The sequence below is a fragment of the Penicillium oxalicum genome, chromosome III, assembly GCF_001723175.1.
Source record: "Penicillium oxalicum strain HP7-1 chromosome III, whole genome shotgun sequence".
In the NCBI taxonomy this organism is placed as follows: Eukaryota; Fungi; Ascomycota; class Eurotiomycetes; order Eurotiales; family Aspergillaceae; genus Penicillium; species Penicillium oxalicum.
In genome coordinates this window covers 3,206,688-3,222,780 of record NC_064652.1, presented here as the reverse complement: position 1 = coordinate 3,222,780, position 16,093 = coordinate 3,206,688, and the positions used below count along the sequence as shown (strand labels likewise).

General features: G+C 50.6%; 4 protein-coding genes across 4 annotated transcripts; 3 read left to right on the top strand and 1 right to left on the bottom strand.

The window, feature by feature from the left end:
* Window positions 1-1,261: 1,261 nt before the first annotated feature.
* POX_c04519 (Nonribosomal peptide synthase roqA) lies at window positions 1,262-8,454 on the bottom strand (the record flags this gene model as incomplete). The annotated part of the gene is made up of 4 exons (XM_050113394.1): window positions 1,262-1,444; window positions 1,558-8,172; window positions 8,226-8,353; window positions 8,424-8,454. 4 exons carry the CDS (start codon window positions 8,452-8,454, stop codon window positions 1,262-1,264), a joined length of 6,957 nt encoding a protein of 2,318 aa, XP_049970950.1.
* A 1,157-nt stretch (window positions 8,455-9,611) lies between these two features.
* Window positions 9,612-10,900, top strand: POX_c04518 (Cytochrome monooxygenase roqR; the record flags this gene model as incomplete). Its single annotated transcript, XM_050113393.1, has 2 exons — window positions 9,612-10,710; window positions 10,764-10,900. 2 exons carry the CDS (start codon window positions 9,612-9,614, stop codon window positions 10,898-10,900), a joined length of 1,236 nt encoding a protein of 411 aa, XP_049970949.1.
* A 1,049-nt stretch (window positions 10,901-11,949) lies between these two features.
* On the top strand, window positions 11,950-13,517 carry POX_c04517 (uncharacterized protein; the record flags this gene model as incomplete). Its single annotated transcript, XM_050113392.1, has 5 exons — window positions 11,950-12,150; window positions 12,228-12,354; window positions 12,428-12,551; window positions 12,620-13,071; window positions 13,204-13,517. 5 exons carry the CDS (start codon window positions 11,950-11,952, stop codon window positions 13,515-13,517), a joined length of 1,218 nt encoding a protein of 405 aa, XP_049970948.1.
* Window positions 13,518-14,535: 1,018 nt separating this feature from the next.
* Window positions 14,536-16,087, top strand: POX_c04516 (FAD-dependent monooxygenase roqM; the record flags this gene model as incomplete). The annotated part of the gene is made up of 3 exons (XM_050113391.1): window positions 14,536-14,719; window positions 14,805-15,400; window positions 15,464-16,087. 3 exons carry the CDS (start codon window positions 14,536-14,538, stop codon window positions 16,085-16,087), a joined length of 1,404 nt encoding a protein of 467 aa, XP_049970947.1.
* Window positions 16,088-16,093: the final 6 nt, after the last annotated feature.

Below are 16,093 nucleotides of genomic sequence, written 5' to 3'. Positions count from 1 at the left end.
TGCAATTACAGGAATTATCCCTGCTTGGAACATTGAATTACGAGCGTCTCAGCCAGCCTTAGTTATTTAGTAGGTGCGATGATCAAATTTCGAGCATACACATCTACTATTTGTAGACGTTGTCTAGATGGTGTATGTCCACAAAGATAGGACGACGAGTCTGTTTTTCTGAAAGGTGTTTGAAGTACACCTTTCCGCAGTCAGGGATTAGGCTATCCAGAGAACTGACTGTCCTTCGTAAAGTGCCTATACCTAGCAACTATTTCTGGCTTCTAGATAGAGCCCTGCCAATATTGATTGGCGATGAACAAGCTGGAACGAGGCAGTGTAATATGAGTTCGGAGGCCTATGGCGGAAGCGCAATTAATGTCATCGATTTATTTGATCAAGATGTCTATGCGTATGGAGAGCGAGGAGTCTACGCCCCGGAAGTGAGAGACAGGTGATCAACGCTAGTTATTGCGTTAGAGAATCTCCCCATGCTTATCGCACACCCACGCTAATCACCACTGGTCGCCAGACGGAAGATATTTGAGGGTAAAAAGGCGCCCCAGGCTAATACTTATTAGCTGTGCTCAAGCCACACGCCGGCCAGTTAGTATCGTGGTGGGTGACCACATGCGGAGCCCGGCTGTTCTATGAATTTAGTTTTGTTATTGTTCTTATCCATGATGGGTCTGGATTTGTGCTGTAGGCACTCTTTGGTCCTGGCTCAATTCAAACATTCTAGATCAATTCGAAAACTCTTTCCTTGGAATGATACTCCTCGGAAGGTCGGCCGAACAAGACAGAAATATCACCTAGCAGGTCAGGTTTCCCTTCAACAGGCTACTCATTATTGAGTTCCATAGCTTCATCATTATATCTCGAGATCTTGGCTGGCCGGCACATGTGGTAGCCGTGATAGTAAATCACTGAACATAAGGACCGTCTTTTGTGGACTTTTTGCGCAAAATACTAAAGCTGAACAGTATTACGAAGAATCGAACTACATTTAAGTCTAACCCACGGTATTATCATTGAACAATTCAATTATGTTATTGTCTCGTTTTATCAAAAGTTCTCTGCTACTAATTCATGTAATCTGAGGTATTCATTCTCGCCATGAATGGAACCATGCGATTTTGTCAATCTGCAGCAATTACTTTGATTACCACAGATAGCGATGCTGGAGAGCGCCATCGGGAGTCCGCTGAAAATCATACATCAATTCTCCTCAGCAAGATTTTTGAGTCGAATTTAGACCGAGAAGACTCTTATATCAAACCTGACCGATCGAGAAAATCGCCAGTGGCTTTGTTGCATCCTGTACAATCATATCGAGATTCCGTATCATGCGGGCCAAGATTTCAGAGGCATACTGGTCTGACGCCGTGGATGTCCAGTAGCGGAGCTCGACCTCGATCTCTGAAGGTGCTGCGTGCACGGCCACACAAAAGTCGTACTAAACTGGGTATTAGCTTCCCAATGGCACTGATGCTTCATCGATGCCAGAATCGTGGGTACCAGGATAAATGTCACACTAAGGACAAGTGTCCGGGGGTTTGAGTAACTAACCTCTGTGGGATCTTTCAGTTCAAGAAGCTTGATTTGAGTTTCGCTAGCAGCTGGAGGGGTTGTGTGCCCTTGAGCCTTTAATGCACATGGATTGGTGGAAACGGTGTTCTGGATGGTCAAAACGGTGTTGAACAGTGTCTGCTGGTCGACACTTTGCTCCTGCTGCTTTCGAGATCGACGAACCATGTCAGGCATCGAGCAGTTCTGGTGTTCATTTCGCAATTGAATTTCGGTCTGATTCCGGAACAGAGCTTCTAAACATGTTTCTTGGGCATTGAGGAGAAGCCTGCAAGGCAGCACGTTGAAGAAGGAGCCTACGGACTCCCAAACATCGATTCTAGGATGATCGCGGCCCGTCGTGATCGTGCCAAAGCAGACGTCGGAAGCGCAGGTATAGTGGTCGAGGGTCAAAGCCCATGCCAATTGGCAAACGTTGGTCATCGTAAAATGGTGTGTCTTCCAGAATGCGTTGAGTTTGTGAAATTGATCAGCAGAGAGAAGACAGCTCCGCGCGCGGGGCTGGGGGCAAGTTAACGATTCTGATGTCTCCTCCACCCGCAACCGTGGGAGATAAGAAGAGGGGGCTCCATGGAGCACTCGTGTCCAGTATTGCAAGGACTTCGTTAATGATGGCTTCTGTTGCCGTAAATGTTTCAGGTATTTGCTATATGGCACAGCAACAGGCTGTAAAGTCTGTCCGTCAAGGATGAGACACAGCTCCCTGATGAGAATCGATATGGAGAGCGCGTCAACTAAGGCGCCTCCAGTATCTAAACGCATATACACTTGTCCGCATTTATCTTGCCTGATCCAAATTCGGTGGGAAGGACAAAGATCCCAGGACTGTACAGGTTTTATGCTTCGGAGATCAGCTACTGCTGTGCTGCTAGGCGTAGGGATTGGCTGCTTCTCGGGGGAAAAACGCAGGACAACGTGAAGTTTCTTTGCATCGATCTTGGGATTGTCGACAAGAATTGTTCTCAATGTCTCATGGCGCTCAACGAGCTGATTCCAAGCATCCTTCACCTTTACCGCGCTCACTGAAGCGTTTGTGATGACCTGGAATATTGCCGTGCTGGTGTACTTGGACGTGTAAAGCTCTAAAATTCCGTTATGGGCGTCCGAGCAGGGGTATATGGCTTCAATGTCATTGGGACTGATAGAGCCCAGTTGGTCTTTGATCAATTCACGATCATATTCAATGTCTTCGGAGGGTATGGATTCATCGCTCTTCTTGTGGTCTGGCAGAATCGCATTCTTCGGGGATTCAGAATCAGGAGTCACCTGCTGACCAGCAGTGGTATAAGCACACAGGGCGGAGACCGTGCTATGAGAGAGAAATTCATGCATGGAGATGCTTATGCCGGCCCTTTTACACTGCGTCAGAACTCGCATGGCAGTGAGGGAGTCACCTCCCAGGGTAAAAAAATTATCATCGAGGCCGAGAGTATCCTCATCCAGTCCCAGCGCGATGGCAAAACTTGCACGCACAAGTTGCTCCTGAGCAGTCATTGGTGTTTTCTTTGAAACGGAGATGCCACCGCGATACATCTGAAGGATCTCCGCCTCAAGGATCGAAGCTGCATGCCGAAGTGCCTTACGGTCGATTTTACCGGTAGGACTGAGCGGTAGACGACGTAGTTCGAGCATGATTGCCGGGACCATGAAAGGTGCAAGGCGTTTTTGGAGATGTTGCCGTAGGCTCACGAACAACTTTCGACTGCTTTTTGATGGCGAAATAAAAAGTGCTTGATAATCAGGCTGAGACGGTGCCAGACCCAGCGATCTCTCGACCGTGGCTGGGTCATAGATGAAAGCGACGAGGCTAGAGCTCTGAACACTCTCAATTTTCACCAGCTCAACGATCACTGCAATATCATTCCTGAGTCCTTCGGCACAACGCTCAATTTCGTGTAGCTCGATGCGTTGGCCATGAAGTTTCACTTGTGTGTCTTTTCTGCCGAGCAAGATGAGGGATTTGTCGGGGTTCAGAATAGCCAGATCACCAGTTTTATATAGCTTTGTTTCCAAAATGTTGGGAATCTGTCGAGCCCAGACAGGATTTTCGATAAACACCGCTGCTGATTCTAGGGGTCGTTTGATATAGCCTCGTCCAACAAGCGGACCCCCAATTAACAACTCTCCCGCTGATCCCATAGGCATGAGCTCGTGATGGTCATCAGGATTGACAATCCAGTAGCTTGCATTTGGAGATGACCCGACATTGTTCAGCACAGAATTGCAGACCAGTGGAGGAGTTGTCGCCGAATACATGGTACATTCCGCTGGCCCATAAGACTGATGCAATCGGACCCGCGGGGCCCAGGTTGCCAGATCGGATGCCGAGGGCGCCTCACCACCAAGAATAAGAGTCCGTAAAAATGGCAATTCGTCTGGTGATAGAGTCCGCGCCACTGAAGGGGTCAGCATTGCCATGTTGACCTGCATGGCTGACATGGTGTCGGCCAGATTATTTGTACGCTGGGTTTCCGAGGGTATGCAGACGCAACCACCAGTAGTGAGCATGAAGAAAATTTCAGCCAGGCAGATATCAAAGGCAGGCGAGGCGAAGAGCAAGCATCGAGATGAATCTTCGGCGCCAATTATGTCTTTGTGGGCATGGACTGTTGAGAAGACCATTCCGTGTTCTATCACGACTCCTTTCGGAGTACCGGTCGACCCAGACGTGTATGCAACATATATAGGGTCATGAGGGCCAACAGAAGGTGGTGTCCAGGGGTCGCTTCTCTTCCAATTCTTTGGATCCATTGCCAACTGAAAGATTGTTCTAGAAACCTCTGACTGCAAGCCCACAAATTTCTTCTGGGTCTCAGGGGAGCAGACAACAACACAAGCGTCCACATCATCCAGAATCCCATTCAGACGCTGCTGAGGAAAACCCGGCTCTAATAGGACGATTGCTGCCCCTGACATCAAAACACCGAGAATGGCGACGGGGAACAATCTCGAGCGCTCAAGGCAGATTCCAACGATCGAATTCGGCCCGCTACCCAAGGTTTGAAGCTCGCCAGCGAGAACACGTCCCAGAGTGACAAGTTCCTCGTAAGTGAACGACCCATCCCATGCGCATACAGCTTCCCGTTCCGGCTGGGTGACGCTCAATCCCTGGATCACGTCGTGGATGCACTTGGGCGATGGAAGACGATATTCAGCATTGACCTGCGCCACATGCTGCCATTGTTGGGAGACAATGGTCTTTAAATTTCCAATCGTGGACTCAGGTCGACGAATTATTTGCTGCAGAAACTCATCCAGGGTGCCAAGAAGTTTTTGGACAACGCTTGCAATCAAAATCTCACTATCATAAAATGCCTTGAGCTCCAGTGCGCTATCTTTCATTTGCACAACGATCGAAAGAGGGTAAGATGCGAAGTTGAGATCTTCCGCTTCATTTTCAGGGAATTCAAGAAAAGCCGACGATGAAGCCTGAAATGACTGGAGACGAATTGTGAGGAGGTTCCCAAAGCTACAGGCCCAAGCAGAATCTGGACCAGACTCTGCAATGCCTTTTAAGCCTGTATGCTCATATGGCATCAGAGAGATATCGTGTTCTTGGAGTCCAATTAGCATCTGTTGGACTGTGAGATCAGGTTTCAGCTGCGTGCGAAAAGGGAAGGTGGTCATTGTCGGGCCTGCCATGCGATCAATTCCCGGAACCGGTGCACTTCGCCCATTGGTGGTAAGTCCATATACGATGTCATTGGAGCTCGTCTCAGAAGATATGACTAGAGCCCATGCCAACTTGATCTGATTTGCGAGCTTCCAGTCGACCTCACCGTCAGTAAGTGACACCAGGTGGCTTGTAGCAAGCCACTGAGGGGAGGCCGACGGCCGCCGAAGCGATGACGATGGGAATTTGGAACACTGGTAACCATCAAGTTCTTTTTCCCAGAACGAGATAGTCTCATTGGACTCGGAGAGTGAAAGATATTTGATGTACTGCGTGAAAGGTGGTCGAGATGATAGCGATTGGTCTTCGTACAAAGTATGCAAATCCTCGAGCAGCTGCAGATATGTCCATCCGTCAAAAATCGCGTGATGAATAGTGAGAATGAATACCACTGGCGCCTTGGACGTATCGAAAGTAATGCGTGCTAGACGGCTTCCAATTCCCATTTCTTCCTGGCCAGCAGGAGCGTGAATGCTATCTCTGCAGACCAGATTCTCCGTTATAACGACCTGCATGAGGGTTTCATTCTTCATCTTGACGATCCGAGTCCGGAGGATTGGATGCTCCATCCAAAGCCTTTCCCATGCCCCACGCAACCGAGCAACACTCGTTGGAGGAGGAATTGAGAATCGATATGTTCCAATAAAGGCTCCCGGGCGCTTACTGGCCATTGACATAAAGCCTTCTTGTAGAGGCGTGCATGGGTAAATATCCTCAATGTCATTGACGGAGACCTGACATTGATCAGCCGCGACGGAGAGAGCTTCTTCCGCGTAGCTGCTCTCGAGCAGAGAGAAAGGAAGTATTCCTTGAATCTCCGTGGTTTCTTCCGCTGCTCTGGCAATCTGATGGGGGGTTTGGGAGCGGATGATCTCCGCTACGGCCACCTTTAGACCTCGACTGCCTGCCCGACCGACAACCTCAATTGCAGCCAACGAATTTCCTCCCAGCTCGTAGAATTTGTCATGTGAGCTAATGAGCTTTGCTGAACGTCCTAATACCTCAGCGAATACAGTTCGAAGAAGATTTTCCTTCGATGAAAAATCAGATACCTGGGCACCATCCCCGTGGCATTGCGTGTTCGACTGCTTTTCGTCTAGGTCGTCTGATGATTTTTGAGTAAAGGATGCTGTTCCAATATTCAGCAAAGCTCGCCGATCGAGCTTGTCCGTTCGGGTCAAGGGGAATTGATTGACCCAGAGGTATTTTGTTGGGATCATATACGACGGCAGACGACCTTGAAGCCAGACTTTCATGTCTTTTGACAGCGCACGCATGGCGGCATCCTCAGGAATTTCTTCACATTCAAGGTCCTTGGAACTCAGGCTTATGCCTGTAGTAGAGCGTGACATAAACATAATTAAAATCTTGTTTGTGCTGTTCTCTCCGAGGTTGATGACATCCACAACAGCCGCTACTTGACGCTGGTACTGGTTTGCAAGATGCTCGATTTCCTGCAGGTCGATTCGTTGCCCATGGATTTTGACCTCACGGTCTTTCCGCCCGATATAGTGCAGTGTGTCATTATCCGCATCATACCGCACCAAATCCCCAGTCCGATAGAACCGTTCATCTTCATGGATGCTGAACCGGGTCGCCCAACGGGGCGGACTCATAAATGAAGTCTGATGTGTGGTATTCAGATAACCGCGTGCCACGATCGGTCCGCTGACTATCAGTTCACCCACCGCACCCAAAGGCTCCAGCTGATCATGATTCTCGGGATTCACGACCCAACAGTGACTGCTGTAGGAACGGCCAATGTTCTGCGGGCTCTCAGGTTTCACGCAGTTTTGGATGGTGGTTACCACACTGCATTCGGCGGGTCCGTAAGCATTCAACAGATGGACCCTGTTGGCCCACTTGCTTACATCGCTAGGTGACATGGGCTCACCGACAAGGAGCAGCGACTTGACTCCCGGTATCTTATCAGGATCGAGAAGACGTGCAACAGATGGAGTTAACTCTAGCCAGTTGGCCTGGAGAGAGTTGATTGCATTCGACAGCCCGTTCAGGCGTTGCTCATCTGACGGTATACAGACACAACCCCCTGCGATCAATGTCATGAGCATCTCGAGAATACTGCTGTCGAACGCGTGAGCCGCGAACTGAAATGCTCGAACTCCCGGACACAGATCCTGCGCTGCATTCTGGGATAGGGCATTGGCACAGAAAGAACGATGTTCGATCACGATCCCCTTCGGTTTTCCCGTCGATCCAGATGTGAAAGCAATATATGCAGCATTCGATGACTTCACGACTGGGGCATCCCTGAGAGCAGATTCCTTCGCGGTGATCCCTGTTGCTGGGACTGCTATTGATTGCCGGTGTATTTGCCTGCCCAGTGTATGGAATGAATGAGAAGTGAGGACAACAGTTGCTTTCACTTCGCTGCAAATTTCTTCCAAGCGGTACACTGGATGGGAAGGATCAAGGAGCACAAAAGCGCCACCTGCCCGCAGGACAGCTAGAATAGCGATCACTGTCCATCGGGACTTTTCAAATAGAAGTGGCACCGTCGCTTCTGCACAAACTCCGCGGGTGTTCAACAGACGACTGAGACCGAGAGACAACTGATCCAGCTCGGCATAGGAAATTGACCCATCCCAGGCACATAGGGCTTCAGCCTCAGGCTGGCTTTGACAATGCTCCCAGATGAGCGTGTGAATACAAACAGCTGGCCGCAAGAGCGACAAAGGATTGTTCCACTTCCTGATGATTTTCTCTCCATCGGAGCCAAGAAAGTCCACTCTGGAAAGAGGCAGATCCGGTGTCAGGACAATCTGTTCCAAAATGCGATTCAAGGCGCCTAGATGTGCCCAGGCTCTGTTTGCAGTGAGGGATGCGGGCGAGAAGGACATGTGAATGCGAGCCGGCGATGACCCAGAATTGAGCAGAACAATTGTTGAAAAATTATGCGGCAACTAAACTCAAATTAGTTTCTTCTACCAAAAATAAAGACCCATGGTCCGCTTACTGAGCTCAATTCTCCGTTCCATCCGATGACAATTGCAGTGGTAGCCTCTGTTTCTTCCCCAGGCTCGGTGTGATCCTCGGCGGCGTCTTTCAGGGCAATCTCGGGATTTTCCGATACCATCCAAGTCTCTACACGTGGCAGATACGACTTCACGTTATTCGCCTTTGTATCATGAAATCCAAATTTGCTTATCGGTACCCCGGAGAGCCGGGACACGAGAAGCGCCCATGCTGTCTTGAGTGGATGCGGTGATGGTGTAGAGTGGCCATCCTGTATCCATCTTGCAACTAACTCCTCACTGAGAGAAGAGGAGATAATATGTCGATCAAGACAGTGAGACATGTCAAGATCACCACTTCAAGGTGAAACAACAATTCAGAATGACGGAAGGCGGATAGGCCCATGGACTTGAGAATCTCAATGTTAGGCAGAGACTGGGCGGTTTGAATGGTCTTCTATACAGGATGAAGCCAATATCGGATATCTCCAGTGTGACGATTTATGCAGATCAAAAGCTCCGATACCACATGAATCATGTGGAGGCTCGCAAAGCTGAGGACAAGCAAGAATGACCTCTGCTGTTGTCGGGACGCCACTGCAATCACCCTTGCGGGGCGAACTATAGGATGGTCTCCACTGATTTCCTGCATACCTTACCTGATATGATGTCCTTGCGTAAAGATCGTTGCATCCGAAAGCTCGAGTAACACAAGGTCCACTTAAGGACTCAACTGACCCTTGCCTACCAGCTGCCACATGCCGACTTTCGACCAGAAAAATGCAGTTTCGAGGGAAAACGTGTTCACAGGCGACCTATCAGTCGATAGATCACTGGACTCAAGGCGTGCTTTGTGAACTCTGGAGGAGGCCCCGGCACTGCGAGCCTGATTGGACGCCTGCACTTTTTTCTTAAGGATGAGGCAGTCAATTTTCTGGAGGAATTGTCGCAAAGCGCCATTCTTCGACTGCTCTCCGGCGATTGATCTTTCGACCGGTTGCCTGTTGGGCAATTCCAGCGATCTGAACCCGCAAGAGCGACCATTCGAATGTTTTCGACAATTCAGCTCGGCGTAGTCTTGGTGCTACTGATTTTTTGGCGCGCTTTCACTCCACGTACCTGGCCCAATGTTTTACTATCATATATGATCAATGTTTGTTCCGCCCAACTGTGCGCGTGCAAGCCAAGAGCGCTAACTTTGTTAGACTTTCTTGCTCTGGTGGTATCCGATCTATTCTACAGACGGCCAAACAACCATTCCAACATGCCCGTATCGATTCCCCGATGGTGGAGGGAGCCTGAAGTTTCTTGAATACGAACGAGTTTCTCGTGAGTGGGCAGAAAAATATGGACCGGTCTATCGAATCTGGGTTGGACTGACACCGGAAATGTACGTCTCCATCACTTGGTCGTCAGTTGAAGCGTGGGGTACTAACCCAATCAGCATCGTGACCCGGGCGGACGAGATCAAAACGGTCTTTAGGGACTCGGGAGATCACCAGAAAGCCTTTAACCTCAACGGAGGGTGGGTGATGGGCGACCTGGTCGGTGATGGTGTGGGCCTGATCAGCCAGGGCCATTGGAAACGCGTTCATGCGATAGTTTCACCCCCATTTACCCAGAAGGCTACCACCTACGTTTCTTTCGTACAGTCGCGGGTGGTGCGACAGTTTCACGAGCTTGACGGGGAGCATCCAGATGAAAAGGAATGGCGGCTGAAGCCAGCCGAGGACCTGAAGCTGCTACCTTTCTGGGTCATCAGCGATCTCCTATACGGAGAACTAGCTCCAGAGATGGTGCGCGAACTCCTTGAAATCACCGACCTACGGAACGATGTGTTCCAGTATGCTTTCAAGGGCGGCCTTTCGCTCTTCTCATTCACCAAAGTCTTCTCGCCGACTATCCGGGCAAAGCTTCGTGTCTTTCACACACGATGGGCGGAATTCAACCGGCGCGCGTACCATCGCGCCAGAGCAAGTGGCCAGAGCTCCTCCGCCTGTGCGATCGTGCCTTTATACGCAGCCGTCGAGAGCGGCCATCTCACGCCCACAGAGCTGATGCACACGCTCGACGAGGCGCTCTTCGCCAACATTGACGTCACTATTGGCAGCTTCTCTTGGATCCCGTCCTTCCTCGCCGAAGACAGCGCTTGCCAGCAGGAGCTACGAAGGGAGATTGCGGAGGCCCGGTCAGATGGCTCTGACGATTCATGGGCGCGGTACATTGCCAGCAGTTCCACCCTGCTGGCGAGTTGTATTAATGAGTCGGCCCGTTTGCGCCCCGTCACCAATTACACATATCCCCAGTCGATCCCCACAGAGCGAGATGTGGGAGGATTCCGTCTTCCCAAGGGAACCCACGTTGTCGTTGATACGAATGCTTTGAACATTCGGGACGAGTCCTGGGGGCCGATCGGACGCGCTTCCAGCCACGACGTTTTCTGGCCGAATCCCGCGCCAGTTTCCGCTATCGCTTCTGGCGCTTCGGGTTTGGACCTCGTCAATGTATTGCCCAGGCTCTGGCCGACACGATTTTGAAAGTGCTGGTGGCGTACACCGTCGAGCATTATCATCTTCGGTCCCCGGAAAAATCGACGACGGACGACTTGGCGGCCGCGAAACGAGGAGACGCATGGTTCAAGGTTGCAGAGCAGGAGATTGTCTTGGAGTCTTTGTGATACGTCTTTCCGGGTCCAAGGTTGACAACGGTGTCCACTCGAAAGCATCGAGGATGGGAGTTGTATCACCTAAAAATTCCTCCAGTTATTTGGCTGTCGCGCGAAGGCACTTGAGCGGTATCTCATCCCGCCTTCGCAGCAGAATGCAGCAGATGCACTTGACAGGGTAAGTCGTGCAACCAGCACGAGAAGACACGTCCAACCTGGAAAAGTGAATTCTAGATAGCCACTACTACTACGTCACTGAGGTGCAGCATTACAGAGTCTCACGTTCTGACAAAATCCACGATACTCTGCAAGCGGCCCATGGTATTGATTTTGATAATTAACCGATTATGCTAGGAAAAGGATATATCCTGATATTGATAGAGAATCGGATGAGAGGATGGGCAAAATAGCTCTTACGAGATGACGATCCTTCAGGAGTTGGGCTCACCATCTTCATGTTGACTCGAGATCCGTAATGGCCGATTTGATGAGACTTCACCGACTTTACATGGCTAGAACCCTACGTAGACATGTAGCACTCACAGCGGCGCTCGAGTCGCGGGCAAATATCGCAATACCTCACCGTGCCGTTGACTACCAGCTGCTTAATCTGCAATTGATTGAAAGTTCTCGACTGGGCTATATCAGACTTCTCTTTCCTGGCCTTAAGAATGATTGTGTAGTTAACGTCGATCTGCAAGGTCACTAAAATCAGCTGTAACCCGGCAATCCCTTGGGCACCTGCAGATTCCCTCAATTGACCGTCGGCGGGTGTACACCGCATAGTGTGGGCTTTTTTCTGTCGCCGCTGTGACATTAAATTCGTATTATTGCCTTTTTCAATTCAAGACCAGTCAATTACCTCGCTATGGGACCATGGCTTGCGGGGGACTGCAGTATCCTAGCCCAGCGTCTGCCTCAACACTAAAATATTTATTTGAGCTACGGGTCGAGCTCAGGTCATAAGTCTGAGCCCTTCAAACTCAACTGTCCCGCTGTCCAAGGCTAAGCCTGACTTTTCTATTCGAAACGACAGTGATGAGCCTCAACTCTTCATAAAAATGACATTTCCAAACGCTGATGCGCAGAAAATTGCCGTGCAAAAAGATGTGGATGAAGTAGTTGCCGCAGCGCAACGCTTTTTGCACGGCAGCGGTAACGCTACGAGCGATGAAGCCAAAGTTGACCTACAAAAAAAGGCGTCCAACCTGGTGCAAACTATCCGGGGGCCCATACCAGCGGCATTGTCGTCCATGGAGGATGTGAGTCAGGATTTACCTTTTACATGCCCTGCGAGCTTCAAACGAGCTTCGAATGACCATGAGAGAGTATTCTATAGATTGTGAAAGTGGCATCACTGCGCACTCTTTTCGAGGCCGGGGTCTTCCATGCCATGCCCAAAGGCGGCGCTTCCATGACAGCCAGCGAGATATCTGCACAGACAGGTTTGGATAAAGGCATACTGAGTATGTTGAGGAAAGACCATTCTGAAGTATTCAAGGTCATATAAATCTTCCATACTAATGCTCTGATTGACAGTCCGTCTCATGCGAGCAGTGACGCCTCTTGGTCCCTTTCATGAAGTGGGCGAAGAGGAATACGCCCACACGCCCTTTTCGGAGGCCTATCTGACCGCAGATATTGCGGGCTGCTTCCCAGTCATGTGCGTATCAAATGCTATTGAGATTTGGCCGCAAGTTCCCTTATACTGACGTGACTTCGCTTGCTCAGGTCAAACTTCATCTTCGGGCCGGTCTTGCAGATCTGCGACTTCCTCCGCCAGAACAATTGGAAAGATGCCATCACGACCCGCAACAACCCATTTACTCTTGCTCATAACTGCCCGGGTGAGACGATGTTTGAGTATCTTTACAAGAACTCGAAGAACGTGGCGCCTGTGACCAAGGCTGAAGCTGCGGATGTCGACCAGATTGCTATGGATCTATATCCGTGGGAAGACCGACTCTCTGATGCTAAAGGGTCTAATGCAACTCTCGTTGACATCGCCGGCAGTCACGGCAACGGCACGCGAGCGATTATGGCACTCGCTCCAAAATTAAATGGGTGCCGATTCATCGTGCAAGATCTTGAACCAGTCATTGGTGAGCACAGCCAAGCTCTGCGCGCCGAAGGGATCGAACCGCAAGTTTATGACTTTCTGAAGCAAGAACAACCTGTTCACGGTAAATCAAATATAAACTTTTTTTCCTCTTTGGCCTCCCTTCATCTTTCTTTCTCCTTTGGACTCGCATCGGAGTTTCCGCACTATAGTGGTCATGCATGGCTAACGAATCCTTTTTCATTTATTTTCTTAGGGGCCTCGATTTACTACTTCCGCCGCGTCTTTCACGACTGGCCTGATTTGCCTGAAGGTAAAAAGATTCTCGACAATACTCGTGCTGCAATGAGCCGGGAGCACTCCCGCATCCTGATACACGACATCATCGTCCCAGAAATCGGTGCGACGATGAGTCACGCCTGGCAGGATCTCAGTTTGATGGCCATTGGGGGTATGGAGCGTACCGAGAAGGATTTCGCCCGGCTCTTGGACATTGCTGGCTTGGCGCTGGTGAAGGTGTGGCGAAAACCTGGAGACATGATGGGCATCATCGAGGCCAGGTTGAAATAAATTTCATCATGGTAGATCCTGATTATGAGTTCCATCTTTGGTGAATAGGTGTGCGGCTTTGCCCATTTGCACTTTTCTAGTATCATCAAATTCAATATCATTCGTCGTATCACAGCGTCAAATTGACAAGGCGGCGATTAACCTGTCGCCCGCTGTCTTTCTTGAGTAGCTTAATGAGCAGTAATCGAGACATCTTCATGGTATCTACAAAAAACAATACAACATAGATGGTTCATTCAATCTACATTCGTATTGAATTTGGTCACCACTCCTGTTCGCACTGAAGATGCAACTCTATTTTCCAATAGGCCACACAGCAGATCGATAAGAGACAATTCTCCGACTGCGAGTTGCATGACGAGGAATTTTACCCCCTCTGAATGAGCTCATCGCGTGATTACACCCCTTGCTCTTGATCAGTTCCGGAACATGGAGCCCAGTAATGTCCTTCCTAGTAATGGTCCATGTATATAGCCCCATTGGCAGGAAAGTGGCCGAGCTGTGCCACCTTGCTCAGATCATGCGCATCTGCACAGCCAGTTTTCGTTCCATGAAGCCTCACCGCAACCCTTTCTCATGCAAGGAGAACTCTTGCGTAACTCTACCATCCTTGTTCCTGAGCACGCTGGCACCTTGCATATGGACGGGAGCTCATCGACCGGTGATGCAGGCTTGGCTCGCACCTCGAGTCGACCCCTTGCCCCGCCTCTGCATAGTGATGCGCATCCCCCTTGCATGCACCCCCACGCAGATACTCGGCGAGGCTGGTCTCTTCTAGAAAGCGCTATGTGAGGACCGAGAAGCGGCGGAGGCAAGTTGGAGCGCACCGAGTGTCGAAATTCACGTCAGAACGAGAATAGCCACACCGCATCAACCCTCGACACTATGAATGATGTGATGATCAGCTGATGCATCTCAGATTGAATTGGCAGTAGTATATTCCTTTAGATTGTTCAAGTCACAGCTCTGCGAAAGTAGTGACAGCAAATCTGGATTCCGGGTCACAGAAAAAATAACAATGACTGTTCCGAACAGCGCCGGGCCAGACACGACCGCCGCGACCCGCGCCTCAGACCGAACCAGCGATGTCAAGGTGATCATCGTAGGGCTGGGCATTGCGGGGCTGGTGGCTGCTATCGAGTGTCATTATCAGGGCCTGACTGTGATCGGACTGGAGAAGAGTCCTGAGATTCGCGTTCTTGGTAAGTCCTACTTGTCATGTCTCCCTCTATCTCGCTATCTCTTCCGCCCTGACGTCTACTTCCCGCTGCTAACAGAGTGATCTAGGGGATAGTATTGCTCTAGGAAGCAATGCCACCAAGGTGCTGCACGCATGGGATCAGGGGAGTGTGTACCGCGAGCTTCTAGCGCAGTCAGACGATGTTGCTGCCATGGAGGTCCTCAATCCCGCCGGGAAGCTGTATGCCATCGACAAGATGGATGGCTATGGTATGGGTGAGGGCATGATTATTCACCGTGGCACGCTCATTACCGTTCTACATCGGCATGCCATCGCTTTGGGGATTGACCTTCGGCTCGGAGCCGCCGTCACTGAGTACTGGGAGACAGAAGACCAGGCTGGCGTCACTGTAGATGGTAGGGAGAGGATCGCAGCGGATTGTGTCATCGGTATGGACGGGGTACACAGCCGAACTCGGGACTATGTGCTCGGCCATCGAATTTCCACCCATAACTCTGGATTGGCCGCATATCGATCATGTTTCAGTGCTGAGCTGGTTGCCAACGATCCCGACGCCGCCTGGATTCTGGAGGAAGTCGGGAAGCGAGATCGCATGCGACGGTACATCACTGACGGAGGTCTCGGGCTCACTCTAGCCACCGGGAAACGGGGTCAGAACATCATCTGGCAAGTTTGGCACCGCGTGAGTGTCTTGTGCAATCCAATGCAGAGGGAGCGGACATAGGCTAATACAGACACATATCAGAACGACGCGAAATCGGCCGAATTCTGGGAAAATACCACACAGGCTCGTGTAGAAGATGCTCTGAGCCTCCTACAAGACTGGCCTATTTACCCCAAGATTGCCGCCGTTCTTCGACACACCCCCAGCGGAACGCTGGCGGACTACAAGATTGTGGCTCGTGATCCGATACCCGGTTGGATTTCCAGTCAGGGGCGCGTCATGATCCTCGGCGATGCTGCCCATGCCATGTCTCCCATTGCAGGCCAAGGAGGGGGCCAGTCAATCGAAGACGCAGTGACACTGGCCCTCTGCCTCGCACAGGCAGGCAAGTCGTGCGTGCCATTAGGACTGCGGGCTGTGGAAGCCCTTCGGTACCAGCGAACGCGTCTCATCCAGGAGAGTGGGAACTCCATCTACGGACAGATGCGCGATCCGGACTGGGACGCCATTGAGAAGAACCCGGAGATGATCAAGTTTCCTCGCCCGCAGTGGATCTTTGGATACGATGCCCGGCGTGACGTTTCCGAGGAGTTCCCAACGGTCAAAAAGGCGATCGAGGGAGGAAGTGAGTATCGGCCTCGGAATATCCCTGAAGACTGCCAGTACCAGATTGTGCATGACTACAAAAAGACTGTCTCAACATAGAATCTT